Raw genomic sequence first — 19,173 nt, 5'->3', positions numbered from 1 at the left:
ACTAAGAACACAAATTCTTACCAATTTTCGGCACATAATCATGCTACAATTATCCCTAAAAACAAAAGAAATTCTTCAAGAAATAATAAAAACATCCTTAGTTTTGAAACTTGTATTTTGCATATAATTGTTTTTTATTTGCTTTCGCTTTGTTCTTATTCAATTTATTTTTTGAAATACAAACTAATTTGAATGCAATAAAGTTGTGGTTTGTGCTGCAAACAATCTGCATTTGTTTTTTCACTGCCTCTAAGCCATTCCCTAACCAACTTACCACAGAAACCACAACAATTGCAGCTGGCAAACAAATAGGGAATGTCAAAAACAATGGAAATAGCCAGAAAAAATAGCACAGATTGTCGAACAGCAATAAACTGCAAATAATAACGAGTAGTCAAAGTTGTGCTGCCAACGAAACTAAACATTTTTCTTGCAATTAACGTCGGAAGAATGAAATTGAAAAACAACTTGTTTGTGACCATTATGCAAAACAGCGGCGGAAAAGGCAAAAGTCGCAGTGACCGAGAGCGATTTCAATGAAATCCTTTGAAGTTGTCCACATTCAGTCTAAGGACGATATTTCGGTAAATCTGAGGGTTTTTTTTTTTTTTGGGTGGGCGGTGCCAGGAAGAGCAATAAAGCACAGAAGTGCCAGCACGGCGAACGGAAGTCAAAATGGAAATTATGATAAGAACTACGGAACTGGACAGTCATTAAAAAGGAACTGGCACACCGAATTATGTAGTCAGCGAAATACAAACGAAAAAAAAACCGAAAACATTAACAGGGAAAACAAAACGCAGCTCACCCAAAAAGGGTGAAATATGTCCCGATGTTAAGTGCTTCATTTAATTAACAAAGTTGACATGAAAGCGCGGTGCCGCCTTTTATCAATACCCTAACTTATCAAAGGTCACATCCTTAGCTGGTAAGTGAGTCCACCTTTTGAAGGCTATATTTGGAATCAATTGTTGGTGTCTGCCGGGAAAAGTTTCACGATTATTTTCAGAGCTGATTGAGCGATATTATTGGACAGGAATTTAATCAATTTTAAGGGTAAGCAATTGAATCGGCCTCTTTCAGAGTCCTTCAGCCTTAGCTTGCCTCCTAATTGTTTGCCTTTGCCACGGAGCAAAGCTAAGCAGATGGCACCACTTGAGCCACAACACTCATACGCCAGGTGGCCCACCGTGGAATTACTTGGTTAATTTGATTTGAAATTTGCATTTCGCTACAGCTGCACGTGGCCTTGTGTGTGTGTGTGTGTGGGTGTGTGTGTGCTATTGACACGGATTTTGCATAAATTTAATTAGTCCGCCACGAATGAACGGTTGCCAAATTGGAGTTGAGTTTTAATTAACTGCGGATGTACCGATCCCGATCCCGATTCCATCGGCCTGTTGCTGTTTTTGTTTACATTTTAGCATTTTAGCAGACATTTGTTATTCTATATCCCGCCAAGCCATCCGACTAAAGGCCATAAAAACAACAGCTGCACATTTCGCAGAGACCATGGACAACTGATATACGGCAGCAAATTAGACGACATATTCGTATTCCACATATAATACGCGTAATACTCGTGTACGTGGCCATAATAGTTTGCCGCGATAAGGAAGCGGTCATTAAATGCGCCCGAGGCAGTCACATCATCAAAATATTATGGCCAGCTCGCTCGCTTTGCGTCAATATTTGTTTGCCATGATTAAGGAAAATACGCATTACGTATACGCCATGTATGCCGCTTCGACTTTCCATGATTTTTCGCACAAAACAAAACAAATGCACCGCTGACTGTGTGCGAGCATAAATATTGATTTGCAAAAATTACGTGAGTACTTTATTGCAATAATAAAACGGATTTTATATCACCGATTCGCAATTTCGAGTTCGCCCTTTCTGTCTGATGTTATTAGCCATGAATCAACTTTCAGCCGGACATTCACAATCCCAATGGGCCCTCAGGTGTTAATAATATATGCACTATATCGCACGTATGTACATATGTTAGTCGTGCGTGGAAGTTACAAGGATTAAAATAATAATGAAGACTGACATGAATAATTAATGACCCATGAATGCTTTGGTTGTTATCATTAATTGCACTGCGAATGTCGCTGGCAGACTGCCGATTTATTAACCATTTGCAGAGAATAGTGCAAACTTTTTTTCAAGGACTCACCAGGTGAATGGGAATCCTTTTCCTTTGCCGTTGCCGTTGCCGTTGCTCTCGAGTTCGCCTTCAACTTCTATGGCTGCATAAATTGACACGCTGCTCCGTTTTGACCAGAACTCGGAATTTCTGATGCAAATTGCTCCTTTCAGGATATTTTTTACATTTATTTTAAAGTCTACTTTGCTTTTATGCGCGGATCTCTCTTGTAATATTTATTTTAGCATCATTTTCGGTTGTGCACTTTTCGTATTTCGTATTTTGCATGTCGTTTTTCGTTTTTCGGTTTTCGCTTTTCGTTTCTCGCTTTCCGTTTCAACTTGAACAAAACATTCAGAAGCATACTTAATGGGGCATGACCAAGGCTGAGATCGTAAAATAAATGGTTATGTCCTGTGGCCCCCAAGTGCAGTGCGGTGTAGTATGGCGTTCAGTGTCCGTGTGTCCGTGTGTCCGTGTGTCCATGTGTCCGTTGGTCCGTCCTAAGTCCTATGTGGTGTATCCTGCGTCCTGTGTGTGCAACAGTTGTCGTGGCGTTTTTTTTCAGGCTAGTGTAATGGTTGCGGGCAAATGGATTTTTATTTTATTGCCTGGCAATAAAAAGCGAAACTGCAGGCCGCGCAACAGTTTGCAATTATGTGCAAATGCAGCGTGACATAAACGGGCGGATCCCGTCGGTTGGCCCCTTTTATCCTTCGTCGTTTAGCTGCAAGCAATTTGCTTTTAATTGCTGCTGCTGCTCCACCTCTCCCTCAATTTAATTCAATTGAATTTGTTTTAGTTGGGTCGAGTTTGCTTTGCTTGGCTTATTCATTTCATTTCATTTCGTTACGTTTCATTTCATTTCATTTGACACTCGCGCACTCACTTTCACACCGCCGTCGGTTTTGCTCTAGGATCTCTCTTTTTTTCTGTTTGATTTGATTGACTCCTGCGTGGGGGAGACCAACTAGGAGACTGGTCCCTCGGCTGCCGACTGGACTTCCTCAGGTGCCGCTGGGTGGTTAGAGCTACTACCTTCTGCGACGCCTGCCCACAGCGAACTGAGCTGCTCCACTTTCGGGCTTCACCTTATAAGCCGTGCATCCATCGCACTGTTGCTGCTGCTCCTGCTGCTGCTGCTCCTGCTCCTGCTCCTGTTCTATCCTCAATGCGAGTCCTGCTGGCTGGCTTGCCTTCCAGCCAGCCATTGTCCTTTGATAAGAGCTGGCATTGGTGTGCGTGAGAGAGAGCGAGCGCCGCAGAGAGCGAGAGTGTGTGTGGAAAGCTCGGTTCCCATCATCCCGACTCTCTTCGAACAAAGCTCAACCGGGAGTTTACCGTTAGAGACATTTGAATTTCAAATGTTATATTATGTTATCTACAAAATCTGACATATTTTATTTAATGACTTCTGAATATATTGCATAAAGTTGATCTAAGTTACGAATTTAAAGTACTATTGAGTGTGCTTGAGCATAAATCAAAGAGCTATAAACATTTTGTTACTGAAATATTTCAAAAACTAAAATGTGTTAGTACATTTTTAAACCTTAACAATTAATTTAATAAAATGTAATATTTAAATTTTGGTACGATAAGTGCTTCTTGAGTGGGTTTATTAAATAAAACTTATGTTTTTACAATCTGTAAGTAAACGTACTGTAGATATCAACATGTTGCACTTTCAAGTAGACTATAATTTAGAAAAATATAGGCAACCATAACATAAAGTCACATTCTTGGGTAATATGAAACTTGCTCTACGAAAGCTCCGTCTGTTACTACGATTATCCTCTGCTTAATGGTGTGGGTTGGTCATGAATGAATTCCCTCCTGTTGCATATGTTTTTATGGCCAAGGATGGTAAAAGGGGGTCGAGACTTGGCCTAGAAATGGAGCATACAACCAACCAAGCCACCCACCCACTCACGCACACGCACACACACACACACAAACATATGGCTCCCCTCTCCGTGAAGTTCAAGATGAAGGTTAGCGCCGAAAACTCGAAAAGCTGCGGAAAAGCTTTCGCTCTTACTTATTGTCTCTCTCTCCGTTCTCTCTTTTGCCTCTCACGCGTCAACATGTTGCTCTTGTCCGCTCAACTTCGATTTGTTTTGTTTCCTTTTTGCTTTCCACCATGGCGCCCCAAAAATTATGATGAGCTCCATCAAGCGACGGCGCTTAGCGCGCGTTGGCTTCCTTCCTTGGCCACTCGCCACCCACCTAAGGCCACCCACTGAACGCCACCCACGCCAGCTCGCCACAATCCGAACCACTCGCATCCTGCCACCAAAGATTACACACAAGAAAAATTCAGCAAAAATATTATAAACTTTTTACTATGAAATTTGTAAGGATTTTTTATATTTTATTAAATAATTCTAAGGTAATTAAACAACATGTAAAAAATGTATAACAAACTCAATAATCCAGAATAGAAACACGTTAAAGAATGTATTTTACTTTGATCCAATTTATAGATTGCTTATTTAACAAATTTAGTAATAAATCATTTAAAATGTATTGTTACTAAAATCGTATAGTAGGCGAAATGCATTTGGCCAAGCTTCAGTTCTTAATTTCTTCTCAGAAAATTCATTTCATTCAATTCATTTAACATGATTCTGAAAGTGTATAACTATAGGAACCGAAAATTGTCAATTGTGAAATTGCAACTGTAGGGTTACACATTCCTCTTCCATGGCAAAATGGAGGTCCATACTATTAAGGAATTTAGTTCCGCAATCTTAGTTATTTTCCTGTTCTTTCTGCGGCTGCCCGAATCCGAGGCCGAATCCGTGCGGAACGCTCCTCCACGAAGATGACCCAGAACCCCGCCTTTCGCAGGGCGACCCAATTTCGTGCCTCCACGTACACGGCGCACAGAAATGGCGAACTGAGAACGGAGATTCATCCAGCGAGGTGGATGGTGGTGGCGCTTGTAACACTGGGAGGCAGTGTCCGGGCTTCGAAGGCACAGATCTGCAGTCGCACCCATACCTTCCGCCTGATTGGCTTGGGGCTTTGGCATTTGGTTGGGGGATGGGATGGGATGGGAGGATGGAGGTGCTCGGAATGGAGGTGCGAATGCGACGCCTTTCTGCATCATGCATTGTTGGCAGGAGTCAACAGACGTCAGCCGTGCAGTGATTGATTGCTGGCTAACATTCTGCATGCTGAAGGGCCGAAGGGAAAAACGGATGCTATTGGCAACGAAATTAAGCAGCTTAAATAAGCGACAATATCAAGGAGTTGAACAAGAGTCCTTGTCGAGGGATTGCGGGGGTTTTCAGGGAGGCAAGTACTTCGTAACTAACTATTCTCGTTGCTCTCTTGGACTGTGAAAATGATAAAAGTTTTGTGCGTCTCTCCCGCTTGCCAGCTATCTTTTCTTAATTTGAGTTGGGCCAAAGCAGCCAAAGTTGTTCGCTGTCAATGATGTGAACTTTTGAACTTTGATTGGTTGCCCCAAATACACACACACAGAGGCAGCTGGGATTGCACACCTTCAAGCGCTTTAATTTTAGGCTTTACCAGCTTTTAGTTTGGCTTTTCAAAGCCATGCCAGAATATTGTGTAATTAGTTTAGATATAAAGCCGAGATTAAATCACAATAATTAAAATGCCAACACAGCAAACCGTGTAATTATTTAAAGGGATATCTCACTTGGCCCAAAAATCCATAAGGAGCTTAAAGAATTAGTTCATTAGATTGGACAAAATTGTGCGTTTAGTTTACAGAAAAGCAGCCATATTATGCCACACAGTTGCTGGCATTACATTGCTGTGCAACATGCAAAGCAAGGCAAACAGAATGTTGCTTGATTAAAAATCTAAATAACGAAGCAAATGCCTGAAATGCCCGACCCACTTGAATGGAATGCAAATTATATCCTCTAGGAATTTCAGCAGAATGCATTTGCCCAGCTTCATTAGGCGGCTGGGGAAGACAAAAGCCAGGTGCATAGCAGCGCCATTTTAATACCAGCTTGCCTTTTAAGCGCAGCATTAAGCGGGACTTAAGGATGTTGTAAAAGGAGTCGACTGACGGATGGGTGGAATGCAAATTAAATGGACGGGAAAATGCTCTTGAAGTGCCAGTGATTTTCAGAACGTTCAAGTCAACCGACACAAATCACTTTCACTAATTATATCCTCCCACTGATGACCGCCCAGTTATCTATGTAATCCGGCTTAAAAGTAAAAGGACACGCAGAAAAACTAAACTGAAAGTCGCAGCTGGTGTATTAAGTTCTTCTCGCTTTCTATGTGCTATGTTCTAGTTGGCAGAAAAAGGTTTCGACTCTTCAGATACAGATACAGTATCTCAATTCTCGTTTCGCTCTGCAACGAAATCCAATAAATAAAAGTGAAATGAAAAAGCATAGCATACTTCTGCGCGCAGTTCAAGGTGCGACAATTTGTTTTTGGCTGACCAAGATAAAGCGAGTCGATAGCCCAACTAGCCATGTCTGGAGCTGTGGCCACTCCCTGAATCTAGCTGTCTGCTCTTCGGGTTTTTTTCGTCTTTCTTGGTCAACCACTGGCTGTCCAAGTGGCGACTGGGTGCGCCAACGTATATTTGCCACCTGAGGTCACGAAAACGTCGCTTACTTTCTGGCTGTGGCTTAGTTTAATTAAAGTTCTCTTGAAAATTCGACGTTGTTTGGTATTATGGCCTTTTCGGTTGGCCTGTCTGGGCTGCCTGTCAGCTGAAACGGCGAATTGAGTAATTTATTTCTCCCTCGGCAGCTGCAGCCAATTGTGCACACGTGGCGTATACGTGTTGTACGCCTTTAATTGTTCATGCAGCGCTTGCAATTTCACCTTTATGGCATCATTTGCAGTACTCCTTCGCGGTGTGGCATATTTATACTTTTATAGCCAACAAAAAAAAAAAGTAAAAAGTTGTCTCTCTCGTCGTCTGCAAACTTTTGTCACCTAAATCATTTAGTGGAATATTGCTGGGGCTGTAAACCAGTCAACATTTAACGAAGTGCCTGGTAAGCACCAACCGCTGAGAAATGGTGAAAATTCAGCACTGCTCATTATGGAAAGTGCCATAAAGTGGGTTAAACTGTGGAGATGCAAGTCCTTTAGTCTGGAAAAAATATGGCTATAAAGCTTGGCAACTAAAGGATTCAAAGGTGTCGGAAAAATGAAAAGTGAATAATAAAATTGCTAAGTAATGAAAATTGCTTAATAACTAACTTTTGTTTACTTTAAAATATGTGTAAATATTCTGAGAAACACCACAGATTTTAAATTGAAAACATGAGTGCTTGGCTATGGCAACTTAACAAGATAAGCTCTAATAAATCAGCCGCTTACAGGCCGCCCGCTGTGCACACATTTTGGCCATGTTTTCGCTCATTTACCAATTTGCAGCGCAGCCTGGTTGCGTGTTGGCTATATTGCCCCCACCCCTTGGCCAATGATGATCGATGCGCCGTCGGTGGCGTCCAGGAATTATGGCCACCGATAGCGACAGCACGCACATTTCGCAGGACAGCGGGTGTCCTTGCCCTTCAGCATTTGGCCAACGTGGCTCGCATGAAAATTGGTAATATTCACTCAATTTATTGACTAATTGCATTTACACTGGCTAATGAAAACGCTCAAATGCCAAATAAAATGGCCAATTTATCAAATTCTCTCACGCTCCAAAGTCCTTCGTTCTTCGATAGCTTGGCAAATCAACGTCGCACTGTTGGCCAAATATTTGAAATGCTAATTTGTAAAATGGTCTCCGCTGATAAAGAGCTTCGCCCACGTTGAGCGGCATTAGGTGTGAAAATGTAATTTACGCGGAGATTAATGGAAAACTCGTTAGGCCGACTTCCGAGTTGATTTTTCTTTTGGGGCGCAGCGATTTAGTTTCGCAGGGACGACTGTCTCCTGTCAAATGAATGTCGGCAAGTTTTGGCGGTCAGGAAAATGGACTGCCTGCCCCACCTGTTTCGCCCAATCTTCTGCAGTTGACAGTTCAGGGAAAACTCGGAGGAGGAAGGAGCAGGAGCAGGAATGCAGGTGAAGGAAACTGGCAATCCAAAAACTGACGGCAACTTTTCAATTAGAGACTATAAAAAGTTCACCCTGCTGCATGCTAAATAATTCAATTGTTTTGGCCATGTCCACATGTCGGCTATCAACTGCTTGTTCTTCACTTTTGAAGAGCCTTTTGTTATTGCACACTGTGTAATATTTGATGCACTTGTAGCCCAGCTTAATTAGTGCGAGTTCGAGAAGCTTTCGCTTGTGGCCAACTTTCATCAGTTGGTCAGTAATTGGTTCTTTGGCCTCGTCAGCATAAAATTGGCTCAAACTCGGCACTAAAGAAAATGTTAGAAATATTATATATTCCAATGAAATTAAAAATAACAGATTAACTTTTATTAATAAATATTCAAGATCTTTAGGCCACAAAACTTTTAAGTTTCCTGCTTCTTTTCCTAGCCGTGAGGGGTGATAAATCCTAGTTTTGATTTTCGTATAGTGCTTTTATCCTGTATCCTGTGTCCGCTCGGCAAGCCAATTAGAAAAAGAGGGTCCTGCTGGGGGACGTGATGGGGGGATATCCTGGACATTATGTTTTCTGTTTACCATGCTGTGCGGTGCAGACAAACATACAGATGAAGGTTGCCAGCAGCTCGCATAATCAGGGGCGGGGGCACAAAAGGCAAACACGGAAACAACTTGTTGCAACTACAAGCCGAACAAAGTGGGTGCACATACATACAAACATACATATGTGAGGCGACGCCAAAGGACACGGATCCTGCGGACTAGCTGCGAAATGGGAAATGCTGCGGCGGAAGTGGGCTGGAAGTGCGAAGGGACACTCGGCTCAGATTATAAATTATTTATACTGTTTGCCAAACAGGTAAAGAGTTTCCACTTGGCCCAGGATATTTGCACAGGTCCTTTGCAGAGCGGTGAAACGAGCTGGAATTCGAGAGCGAAACTCGATTTAATCAGCAAGCCAGGTACTTGGAAATACTCGTAATTTCCATTGTGTTGCAGCAAGGAGCAAACACATTTCTTCTCGATATCAATTAAGTTGGCATATCCTGATTGTTCGTGCTCAACCTTGCCGGCCAATCAGGTGCTAAACCAAATTCAATTAGATTGCATATTTTTATGGCGCAAATGGAACCGCAGTAGTGGAGTCCATTTCAACAATCGTTTGTACATATTGTAAACAGGACAAAGCGCAATTGTTACTTGCACAAAGGACATCGCACACATCGACAGCGAGGAAAACAATGCCGCGCAAACAAACAAATGGCGAGTATGAAATGGGTGTGGGTTACAGGGTATGCGTTATGCAAATCGTAGGTGAGTGCGAAGGGAGAAATACGCACGCATTGGTAATTGAAATTCTGTCGCGCACAGTCGTTTCCGCTGAGCCCAGCCCAGTTAGGAGCACATCCTATATACCACACTCGTACCATACCCCCCCACCATCCTAGCCCACCCCATTCCAAACCAAACCAAATCAAACTCAAGGACGACGGGCTCCCGGCGCCTGAAACAATGTAATTGAGTGGCGACAGGAACAAAACAGAAGCTGTTCCACCGCCCAAATGGGGAAGCCTTTCAGTCGGCGCGACTTTGTAGGCGGATTTCTCCAGTTCCTAGTCCCAGCTGCTGTTCCCCCGGCTGCTTTCAGTCCTGTTCCGGTTTCCCTGCCGTCGATAGCGGTCCTCATTGTTCCGCCAAACAGTCATAATTGTTTTCGTTTCCACTGGCCGTTTATTTAAAGTGCTACTTCGTGATGCTTTTGTTTTGTGTCAAAGAAAAAAGATTTTAAATGATTTGGAGTACTTAAAGCTTTCAAAGCGTATCACCCAAAAAGAGAAAAATTATCATATAATTACGTTTAATTAAAATAGCAAATTTCATGTAAAAATTCAGCTTACTTTAAACGGAATTAGGGTTATTTCTTATTTGTTAAAAATTTTATGTTTAGATTTGATAAAAAAGTTTAGAAAAATATTAAAAAACATTTTTTAAAAGATAATATTTTTTAATTTTTTATTTAATTATTTGATTTTATTATTATTTTAATTACCCCAAAAAACATAAACAAATGTCATCCATCCCTGGTTCGCTTATCAGCTGTTTGCCGGCAAACTGTTTTGGCTTTCCCACCATCTGTTTGGCTTTAAAGTCTTTAACATCAAATATGCAACGATTCCTGAAGGTATTCAACCAGCAAACATGCAAAGTAATCGGCATGATACACGTGGATGCGCTGCCAGGTGAGAGAAGCTACACCAGAGCTACAGAACCAACGAAATCCGATTGCTTCTAATCCGGAAACACAACATCAGGAACGCCACGATACACCGGCAACTGGAAGCAGACGATTGAGAAGGCCATCTACGAGGCGAATCTGTACAAGAAACACCAACTGGTAGGATATATATGTACATGGGTAATATTCCATTCTGTATATGTACGTTGTTTGTATGTCCTGTTGCAGGATGCCGTGCTCATAGAGAATATGCACGATATTCCCTATGTGCCAGAGCGTCTTCTTGGCGCCGAGATAGTGGCCTGCATGACTCGCCTGGGCCGGGCAGTGCGCGATGTGCTCCCCAAGGAGACTCCGTGTGGTGTCCAAGTGCTCGCCTGCGGCAATAAACAAGCACTGGCCATTGCCAAAGCCAGCCAGCTGCAGTTCATACGCGCCGAGGGATTCGTCTTTGGCCATGTGGCGGATGAGGGTTTCACGGATGCCTGTGCGGGCGATTTGCTGCGCTACCGGAAGCTCATCGATGCAGAGGATGTGCTCATCTTCACAGATCTGAAGAAGAAGCACAGCTCACATGCCATAACCGCCGATGTCAGTCTCCTGGAAACTGCTCATGCGGCCGAGTTCTTTTTAACCGATGGCATCATCATCACTGGAACAGCAACGGGTCATGCAGCCAGTCCCGAAGATCTGCAGCAGCTATCCGGCCGGGTGAATGTTCCCCTGATAATTGGCTCTGGGGTGACCAAAGATAATATAGCCAGTTACTACAAAGATGCCCATGCAGTGATAATTGGTTCGCATTTTAAGCGCAATGGCAACTGGCTTGAGGAGATCAGTGAGCCAGCTGTGGATGAATTCATGCAAAAGATTTGCCAGCTACGGCACTCGAAATGATGATAATTGTTAATGAATTTATTAATGTATATAAATGTTGTAAACGATGAAATATGTATACGATTTAGTTTGAAGTCATCTAGTTCTAGAATAGATTAGCAAAGAAATCATAAATTCGCTCACGCAAAGATGTGGGTTTTAGGGCAGTAGAAGCCTCGCTTGTGAAAGCAAAGGGCTTCTCGACCAAAACCGGCGACACTGCATCCAAGGTGTCATCGAACTTGACCCGCTTTTTCTGCGGCGGCGTGCTGATCTCCTCGTGGCTCCTCAAATGTACGGGGAACATGTTTTCCCCGTTGAACAGATCCTCTCGCTTCACAAATGTTGGTATGGTGTTGTCCACATTGTGAGCCCTAAAATAAGATTTGGAGTCGGAGTAGCGACTGGCGAAGCCATAGCTTGGATCGTGATCATTGTTGGGCGCCGGCACATTGCTGCGTTTGAGGATTCCGCGAACATTTGCTACCTTGTCCCCGGCGGCAATCTTTTTGTACAATTTTGAGATGCGGTTCTCCTTGCTGACCGACTCTCCTGTTCTTCCCGGCTGGGCACGCATCTGCACTGCCGGAGGCGGAGGAGGAGCTGGTGGTGGTGGTGCAACACGTTTCGTGGAAACTGAGGAGGAGCCCTTTCCCAAAAGATTGGAATTTGGAGTCCTCAAAATCGCACTAGGCACCTTTCGCTTTCGAGAAAAGCAAGCACTATCCTCGGTCTCTTCCTCGGAATCTGTGCTGCGGTTCTTATTGCGGAATACCGTCTCATATTCCTAGGGTATTGAAAACATTATTACTTATCTTGTAATTTCAATTATTTGGTACTCACGCATTTGCGCTTATTGGGACTTAATACATAATCAGCTCCAAACTTCTTCATGTCCTTCTTGCGAATGGGCGTTCTTTTACTCGAGTCCTTTCGTAGGGTTTTGCGGCACTGAACGTGCAAATCGATAGCATCGCGGATGAAGCCCACCCAAGTGCGCGACAGCTGAACATCGCCGCTCCCGAAGATTATGCCATCGCTCTGGCAAGTTAGCTTAAAGTTGCCCGGCAGCATTTCATACACCTTGCACTTTTTCAAAGGGAAAATGCAGCAACACTCCAGTGAGTTTTCCACAACGGTGTTGGGCGCTCGTTCCTTGATCATCTTGCAGTACATGAAAATGTCGGACATAAGTACACAATAGCGCTTGATTTCCGTGCCCTTGTGAGTGATCTTCTGGAGAACGCCCTCCTTGATTACCCGCCGCGAGGGCTTCACAATATTCGGTGTGCGATTCACCAAGGAGTTCTGCAAATGAATCAGATACTGGGTGATTTCTTGCTCCTCCACACAGGTGTTTATGTGACTGGCGGTGGCCTCGATCTCCTTGACGGATTCTGAAAGGATGACCATCTTTATTGGATATCGGATTACCTTTACTTTCAGATCATACCTTTCAACAACTTATAGTCAGCATCGGCGGGACTCGTGTAGAGCAGAACCTGCTCCAAAAGAAGCTTATACCGCGGAACCCGCTGGATGGGCACTATCATCAGTGAGTTTAGTTTGCGTTGCACCTCTGGACGACACTCAGTCTGCTCCAAAAACTTTCGGAACACCGGATTCTTGCTGATCAAGTCCTGGATGATGAACAGAGCTCCGCGGTAGTCAAAGGCGTACACCGAGTACAGCTTGAAGAAAGGTGCCATTTTCAGGAATGCGTGCGCAACATTCTCCATGCTCGCCTCTAGTTCCCGCAGGAATTCTCCGTTCAGATTGTGGATCATCTCGATTTGACCAAAGAGCAGCGTGTGATTGGAGCAATCAATGATAGCCTGTTCCTTTAAGGGACGCACAAAGAAGTTCATCAACAGCTCCAGCTGCTCCAGATACGACTTTTCCGACGAGATGATCTCCTGGATGGCCTGGCGCCGGAATCCCAATCGTTTTCCCGACTCTGGATTAGGTGACCCAATGGGACTGCTGTTGTTGCTGTCCAGCATGGAGCAAACTGCATGAAAAAACCACAATTAGTGATTGAACACCTGGCGACGCTTTTTTATGCCGCTCACCTTTCCTGCGCGATTTGGCGGTTAGGAGATTCCTCTCCTGCAGCACCTGCCGCAGTTCCCGGCTGAAGCTGAGAGGTGTTTGCGGCGAGGGGATGAAGCCATTACCGTATCCTTTCTGCCTGGGCGTAAACATTTTCCAACCAACTTTCTGCAAAGAAGATCACAAACGAAAACGACGCCACACCTGTTCAATTTGAACAATGCCGCTTCTGCAGTGTTACCGTTTATCGGTGGCAGCCACACTGGCAAGTGTGTGACCGCACTGGCGAGGGGAGTTTGAAGAATAAATGAAGTCATTTTTTGGTAGCCGCCTATTGGTTATAGCAGTCATTGGACTAAAATTATTATTTATATTTTTATTATTGTAATATCAAATTGATATTATCAATATAATTTAACTTAAAAATTTCGGGCCCGCGAAATAGTTGCACTAGCTTGTTTACTGTCTGGCCACATGGTCACACTAGCTTAATTATTTATTTTTTATACGTGGTACGTTGCCCGTTTAGCTCCTAATTTAATGGTGTTTTAGCTATTGCTGCACCGAAATGCATGCAAAGCTCAGTGAAGCGGAGTTGCGCATAGTGGCGCGTCTAAATGAGGAGATTGGAAAGGATGCCAGCCAGCTGCATCGGGCCAGTCACCTCGTTAGCCACTATAAAGAGCGCCTCCAAGTTTTGTCACAAACGGTAGTACGAATATTTATCTATCTAGATCATGTTTTTAATGCATATAATCCTTCAGCTGGACTACGAAGATGCCCAAAACGTGTCCTGCTACAAATCCGCCTTCCAGTGCCAGCAACAGGTCTGCGAGAGCATCGACTTCGAGCTGGAAAAGCTGGCCCAGTTCGAAGCCAAGCTGAAAAAGAAGCTCAAGGAGTGCCAGCCTGCCCTTGAGGGCGTGGCCGAGGACTTGGACAAAGTGCGACAATTGCAGCGTTTGCAGCAGTATCTGCGACTGGTCCAGGACATCCAGGAGATAAGCGCTGCCCTGGGCAATGCCATCGATGGCAAGGACGAGGACAAACTGGTCAATATCTACCTAACCCTCTACGAGGGCAACGACTGCGAGCACAGCGTAGTGGGTCGCCTGCAGGCCGTGCAGGCACAGTCCCTGAAATCCTTTGCCGAACGCACTGCCATATACTGGCACAAACTGCTCCTCAAGCGGCTGTCCAGCGAATTCGAGGCGGTCCTGAAGAGTATGCGCTGGGCGCATTTGGAACAGCAGACCCTCAACTATTCACCCACACGAGACACTGCCAAGGCGCAACTGCTTGCCGAGTACATGTTCCTCATCAAATCTCCGGCCGAAGAGCATGCGCCGCTGCAAAGCATCACGCCCAGCATCGTGTGCGAGCCCATCAACCAGGTGGTGCAGCTTCTTTTAGCGCCATATCGCCAGCGTTTTACATTTCACTTCACAGGCACCAGGCAAACAAATAGATTAGACAAGCCCGAGTGGTTCTATACGCAAATTCTGAACTGGGGCAAGGAGACGCATTTCTTTGTGGGCAAAACATTTCAACCATCTGCCATCAAAGCGGGCAAACTGGACTACAATCTCAGGGTAAGTACTTGGTGGCTTACTATACCACCCAAGGTTCTAATTGTTATCCTCTTTCAGCTGGAGTTTATGCGAGGTCTGGTGCAGTTAGCCATTGAAAAGTTAGCGGTGGATATAGAACAGATTGCCCAGGACGAGCTACTATTTGCCCATCTGCTTGACGAGACGCTGGCCTTTGAATCGGAGTTACGGGAAACATTTGGGTATCCAGCGAGTTTTCCCAGCGCTATATCCGTAATCACACAGCCCATGTATCTGCTTCGCTGGATTTCACTGGAAGAACGATGTGAGATAAGGTCGCTGCACTCGATTGCTGTTACTTAATAATGTGCTCTCATAGTTTGTGCGGAAAAAATGGATGACATTCTGCAAGCGGAGACGCCATTCCAGCTAATTGATCCCAACACATTCGAGGACGATCTGAAAATTCCCAAGTGTGCGGATCAGTTCATGCGACTGCTGGACGCCATTAAGGATCGTTACTATGGGCTGATTCAACCTGGCCACCAACTGCAGTTCCTGCACCTGCAACTGGAGCTGATCGATAGCTTCCGACGACGCCTGGTGCAGCTGCACAGCAGTGGAGCGGTGCCAAGCATTCCCGTTCTGAATGCCATCAACTATTTGGTAATGGTGTTGCGCGAATGGGGCGAAAACGTGCACTATCTTCACCTGCATGCGGCACTTGCCGGTCCAAATGCAACGGAGATTAACTCAGTGTTCGAGCATGCGGTCGCTGAGCTGGAGCATTGGACCAGACAACTAATGCGAAATCTGGCTACCAAGGCCACCAATGAAATGAAAGCTAAATCGATGAGCTATCGTCATGATGCGTGGCCAACAATGCCAGAACAAAACAGCCGGGAGCCATTTATCCTCTCGCCCAGTGGTGGCGAAATGTTCCAGGTGCTGGTCACGCTGCTACACAATCTGGACCGAGAACTGTCCGCCAATCTGTTCAATCAGACGCTTCGTTTGATAGCCCATCAAATTGATGACTTCATGCTCGAGAGCATGGTCATGAACACGAAGTTCGCACCCGCTGGGGCAGCGCAATTCAATTATGACATGACGCGCAATTTATTCGCACTCTTTGGACAGTATACGCGTCGTCCCGAGCTGCTGTTCAAGCGGTGAGTCACCTCTGCATATGCCATGGCAATAAACATAAACCTGACACCTTTTATTCACATTCGATTCCTCAGAATTCACGATGCCTGCAAGCTGCTGGCGGCGGCACGGGGAACAGCTTTGTTGCTGCTGGAAACGCTGCGCAGTAATCAATCGGTGGAGGAGAAAACGAAGCCGCTGAGGGAACTGCATGTGCTCAGCATGGACAGCAAACAGTGCATTGAGGTTCTGGAGCGGAGGACGGACATAAAGATGTTTTAGCCGATGCAAATCTTTAAGCTAGTTAACTACTCTGTTTTTTTATTGGGCCCTAGGAACTTATGCAATGATATACAACGTTCAGACACCGACTTTTTGCGAAATAAAATCATTAACACCTGGAATGAAAGCGAAAAGATGTTTATCGTAATTTACATTTATTTTATTTGAAGAAAGGCATGTGTATAAACATAGTTATCATGACGGATATTTAGCTATTTTGTATTTAACCAGGACACAGTTTCCAAATCGTGAGAATGCTAGTAACGACCAAGTTGTATGCATGACATATAGTTTCGAGTATGTATTTACAATTAAATTGCGATTCCTTGCCCTTGGCACAAAAGTCTTGAATGTGTTGTGATAATTAAACATTTAGTTGGAATCGGGGTTCAATGTTTAGTTTAATTTGTAAAACGTTTACACAAAAACATGCGGTAACTTTAATAATAAATTGCTCTAAAAATACATAGCGTAAAATAGAATATAAATCGGTCTGATCGACCACGAATCGCAGATATTGCATTTGACACATCAATACTGATTCATTTCGATTCACGGCAGATCAGGGCGTATTCTATATCCCAGTCGTCGGATGACAAACAATTGCAGTTAGTAAATACCAATTTGCGACTCGAGACGCACATCACACATCATCATCACATCGTGGAACAGATTAAGGCATAATGCCCGCAGAGAGTAACTTTATGTCTACCCTAAATAACCGATAATAATCCGATCTGCGGGTGCCATTGTATCCCCTTTGTATCCCCTTCTATTCAAAGTTCTGATAATTCTCGGCGCTGACAAACTGTGCTCGTTGCTGGGGAGTCATGTTGAGATTACCGCGGTGCTTGGTATTGTAGGCCCAGATGATACCAGTGGAGATCAGGGCAATGGTCAGCCAGCCCATGAAGAACAACTGTAGCCACATGTGCTCACCGCCGCTGTGATCTGAGATGATTCCAGCCACGATAGTGATGACCGCCAAGCCAAGGTTCTGTATCGACTGGCAGAAGCCGTAGGCCGTGCCCAATTGGTATTCCGGAATGATGAGCGCCACCAGCGGCCACAGGCTAGCGGCCAGCATGGAATACGAAAGTCCCATGATGACCATGCCCACATAGGGTGTCATTTGAGTGAACGTAAGCAGGGCATGGGCTCCAATGGTGGTTAGTGTCGCGGTAAACACCCAGGTCACATTCCTTCCCAATTTGTCGATGATGAAACCGAAGACAGGGGACGATACTGCTGCAATAAGATACACCAGCGAGTCCACAGTGTTGGCCTCTGCGGGGGAAAACCCAAAGCGGTCGACGAAGAATTTCTGTCCGAGGGCAATAAATGGAAAGATGGCCACATAGTAGGCTACGCATATGATGGAAACCATCCAAAAGGGTGGCTTGAACGAGAAGACATCAGTGAGCTTTGGAATCTGTCCAGCCGGGTTGTTGTTACGCTGCAAAATCCGCTCGGCCCTCTTGTCCATCCAGCCGAGAATAAGGGCACAGGTCATAGACATCACACAGGTGAGGGTAGCCAGCAGCAAGACGACGCCCAGAGCGGTATGACCCTGGTAAAAGTTGCTCACATAGTCATAAATGGGCTGCATCACCCAGAAGTTGACGGTGCTGCCGAATCGGGCAACCGACAGCTGCAGGCCAAATACCATGTTCAGTTCCTTGCCCTTGAACCAGAGCACCGCATAGCTGTTCTGGGCCACGGCCAGTGATTCGGCGCCAATGCCGAAGATGAATCGTCCAAGGATCATCATCCAGAAGGCGTCCAGTATGCCGCCGCAGGCAAAGACCAGCTGACCCACCAGCAGGATCATCATGTAGATAATCGTGCCCAGTCGAATGCCAAACAGGCGATCGATCAGGAAACCGCCGACGAAGCACAGAACGACATTGGGCCACGAGTAAATGGAGTAGATGAGCGTAAACTGTGAGGAGGTCAGGTTAAGATCCTGCTTAAAATGGTTCTGCAGGGCGCCGGGTGCATCGTAACAGAAATACGATCCGAATCCCAGCAGGCACATGAACACCAGAGCCATTAACCGATGGCTCGTGCTCGAGGGCATACAGCAGCCGCCGGATGGAAGGCTCAGTTCATTGTCACGCCGTCCATTGTCACGCCGACCGACCACTTGGTCCTCCTCCGTTGGTTGCGACACCTCCTCATTGTCCACGATGCGTTCCTCGTCCTCGCGCGCCATCTCCACTCACCGCTGCCACAATCCGCACTGACCAGTTGGCTGCGAGCCGATTCCCGCTGAATATGGGCGTATGCAAAACTATGTGATATGATTAATCGGGCTTCTGATTTCCTGCCGCAGTTGTTTTTTCTTTCGTTTTCGCTTTTCTCTTTTCCTTTTTGCCGTTTCTGCAAAATATTTGTATCAATTTAAGCGAACGAACGAGCGAGTTGAACTCTTCTGCTTTTGTCTTTGCTTATCTCGCTGCTTTTGTTTTTGTTTACTGTACTAGTACCCCTTTGTCTAATAACAATAGTTGTTGTTGTTGTTGGCTTCGTGGGCTAGTTAGTTGTCTCTGAGTTCATCGGTTATCAGCAGTTCTCCCACTCTTCCCACTTACAGCTGAAGTTCGTTCTGCGGTGTTAGGCAAAATTCTGCAGTGTCGTGTGCAACCGCACTTTATTGCTGATCGAATGAAACTAAATTGTTTTCTCTGCCTAATTAGCGTTAATTACGCATATACAATGGCGGGGCTGCCAACTCCTCCTATGGCAGGGTTGTCGACGCTGCTGCAGGTGCATTCAAGCAGCTGGAACGCGATAACGATCTCAAACAATAGGGGTATTCCGGTTTGACTTCCATAACACTTAAA

General features: G+C 45.0%; 4 protein-coding genes across 4 annotated transcripts; 2 read left to right on the top strand and 2 right to left on the bottom strand.

Moving 5' to 3' along the window:
* Positions 1-10,300: 10,300 nt before the first annotated feature.
* LOC122616477 (uncharacterized protein F13E9.13, mitochondrial) lies at positions 10,301-11,336 on the top strand. Its single transcript, XM_043791940.1, has 3 exons — positions 10,301-10,422; positions 10,495-10,577; positions 10,647-11,336. Exons 1-3 carry the CDS (start codon positions 10,347-10,349, stop codon positions 11,313-11,315), a joined length of 828 nt encoding a protein of 275 aa, XP_043647875.1. The 5' UTR covers positions 10,301-10,346; the 3' UTR covers positions 11,316-11,336.
* On the bottom strand, positions 11,319-13,573 carry LOC122616476 (guanine nucleotide exchange factor DBS). Its single transcript, XM_043791939.1, has 4 exons — positions 13,367-13,573; positions 12,748-13,305; positions 12,138-12,691; positions 11,319-12,081 (listed from the first exon to the last, which is right to left on the bottom strand). Exons 1-4 carry the CDS (start codon positions 13,497-13,499, stop codon positions 11,401-11,403), a joined length of 1,926 nt encoding a protein of 641 aa, XP_043647874.1. The 5' UTR covers positions 13,500-13,573; the 3' UTR covers positions 11,319-11,400.
* A 263-nt stretch (positions 13,574-13,836) lies between these two features.
* Positions 13,837-16,780, top strand: LOC122618554 (RINT1-like protein). Its single transcript, XM_043795081.1, has 5 exons — positions 13,837-14,055; positions 14,111-14,938; positions 14,996-15,221; positions 15,276-16,068; positions 16,141-16,780. The coding sequence occupies exons 1-5, from the start codon at positions 13,915-13,917 to the stop codon at positions 16,325-16,327; spliced, it is 2,175 nt and encodes a 724-aa protein (XP_043651016.1). The 5' UTR covers positions 13,837-13,914; the 3' UTR covers positions 16,328-16,780.
* On the bottom strand, positions 16,466-19,065 carry LOC122618555 (major facilitator superfamily domain-containing protein 1). Its single transcript, XM_043795082.1, has 2 exons — positions 18,922-19,065; positions 16,466-18,709 (listed from the first exon to the last, which is right to left on the bottom strand). Exon 2 carries the CDS (start codon positions 18,540-18,542, stop codon positions 17,100-17,102), a length of 1,443 nt encoding a protein of 480 aa, XP_043651017.1. The 5' UTR covers positions 18,543-18,709; positions 18,922-19,065; the 3' UTR covers positions 16,466-17,099.
* Between the last annotated feature and the right edge of the window lie 108 nt (positions 19,066-19,173).

Source organism: Drosophila teissieri, chromosome 3L (genome assembly GCF_016746235.2).
Source record: "Drosophila teissieri strain GT53w chromosome 3L, Prin_Dtei_1.1, whole genome shotgun sequence".
Taxonomy (NCBI): Eukaryota; Metazoa; Arthropoda; class Insecta; order Diptera; family Drosophilidae; genus Drosophila; species Drosophila teissieri.
The sequence above is the reverse complement of the archived record's forward strand: the minus strand, read 5'-3'. Positions and strand labels throughout refer to the sequence as shown.

Coding starts and splice junctions, on each gene's coding strand:
- LOC122618555 (XM_043795082.1), bottom strand. CDS start 18,542: ATGGCGCGCGAGGACGAGGAACGCATCGTGGACAATGAGGAGGTGTCG.
- LOC122616477 (XM_043791940.1), top strand. CDS start 10,347: ATGCAACGATTCCTGAAGGTATTCAACCAGCAAACATGCAAAGTAATC. Junction 10,423..10,494: donor ACACGTGGATGCGCTGCCAG/GTGAGAGAAGCT, acceptor ACACAACATCAG/GAACGCCACGATACACCGGC. Junction 10,578..10,646: donor TGTACAAGAAACACCAACTG/GTAGGATATATA, acceptor GTCCTGTTGCAG/GATGCCGTGCTCATAGAGAA.
- LOC122618554 (XM_043795081.1), top strand. CDS start 13,915: ATGCATGCAAAGCTCAGTGAAGCGGAGTTGCGCATAGTGGCGCGTCTA. Junction 14,056..14,110: donor TCCAAGTTTTGTCACAAACG/GTAGTACGAATA, acceptor ATAATCCTTCAG/CTGGACTACGAAGATGCCCA. Junction 15,222..15,275: donor GATTTCACTGGAAGAACGAT/GTGAGATAAGGT, acceptor GTGCTCTCATAG/TTTGTGCGGAAAAAATGGAT.
- LOC122616476 (XM_043791939.1), bottom strand. CDS start 13,499: ATGTTTACGCCCAGGCAGAAAGGATACGGTAATGGCTTCATCCCCTCG. Junction 13,306..13,366: donor CGCCAAATCGCGCAGGAAAG/GTGAGCGGCATA, acceptor TTTTTCATGCAG/TTTGCTCCATGCTGGACAGC. Junction 12,082..12,137: donor GTCCCAATAAGCGCAAATGC/GTGAGTACCAAA, acceptor TCAATACCCTAG/GAATATGAGACGGTATTCCG.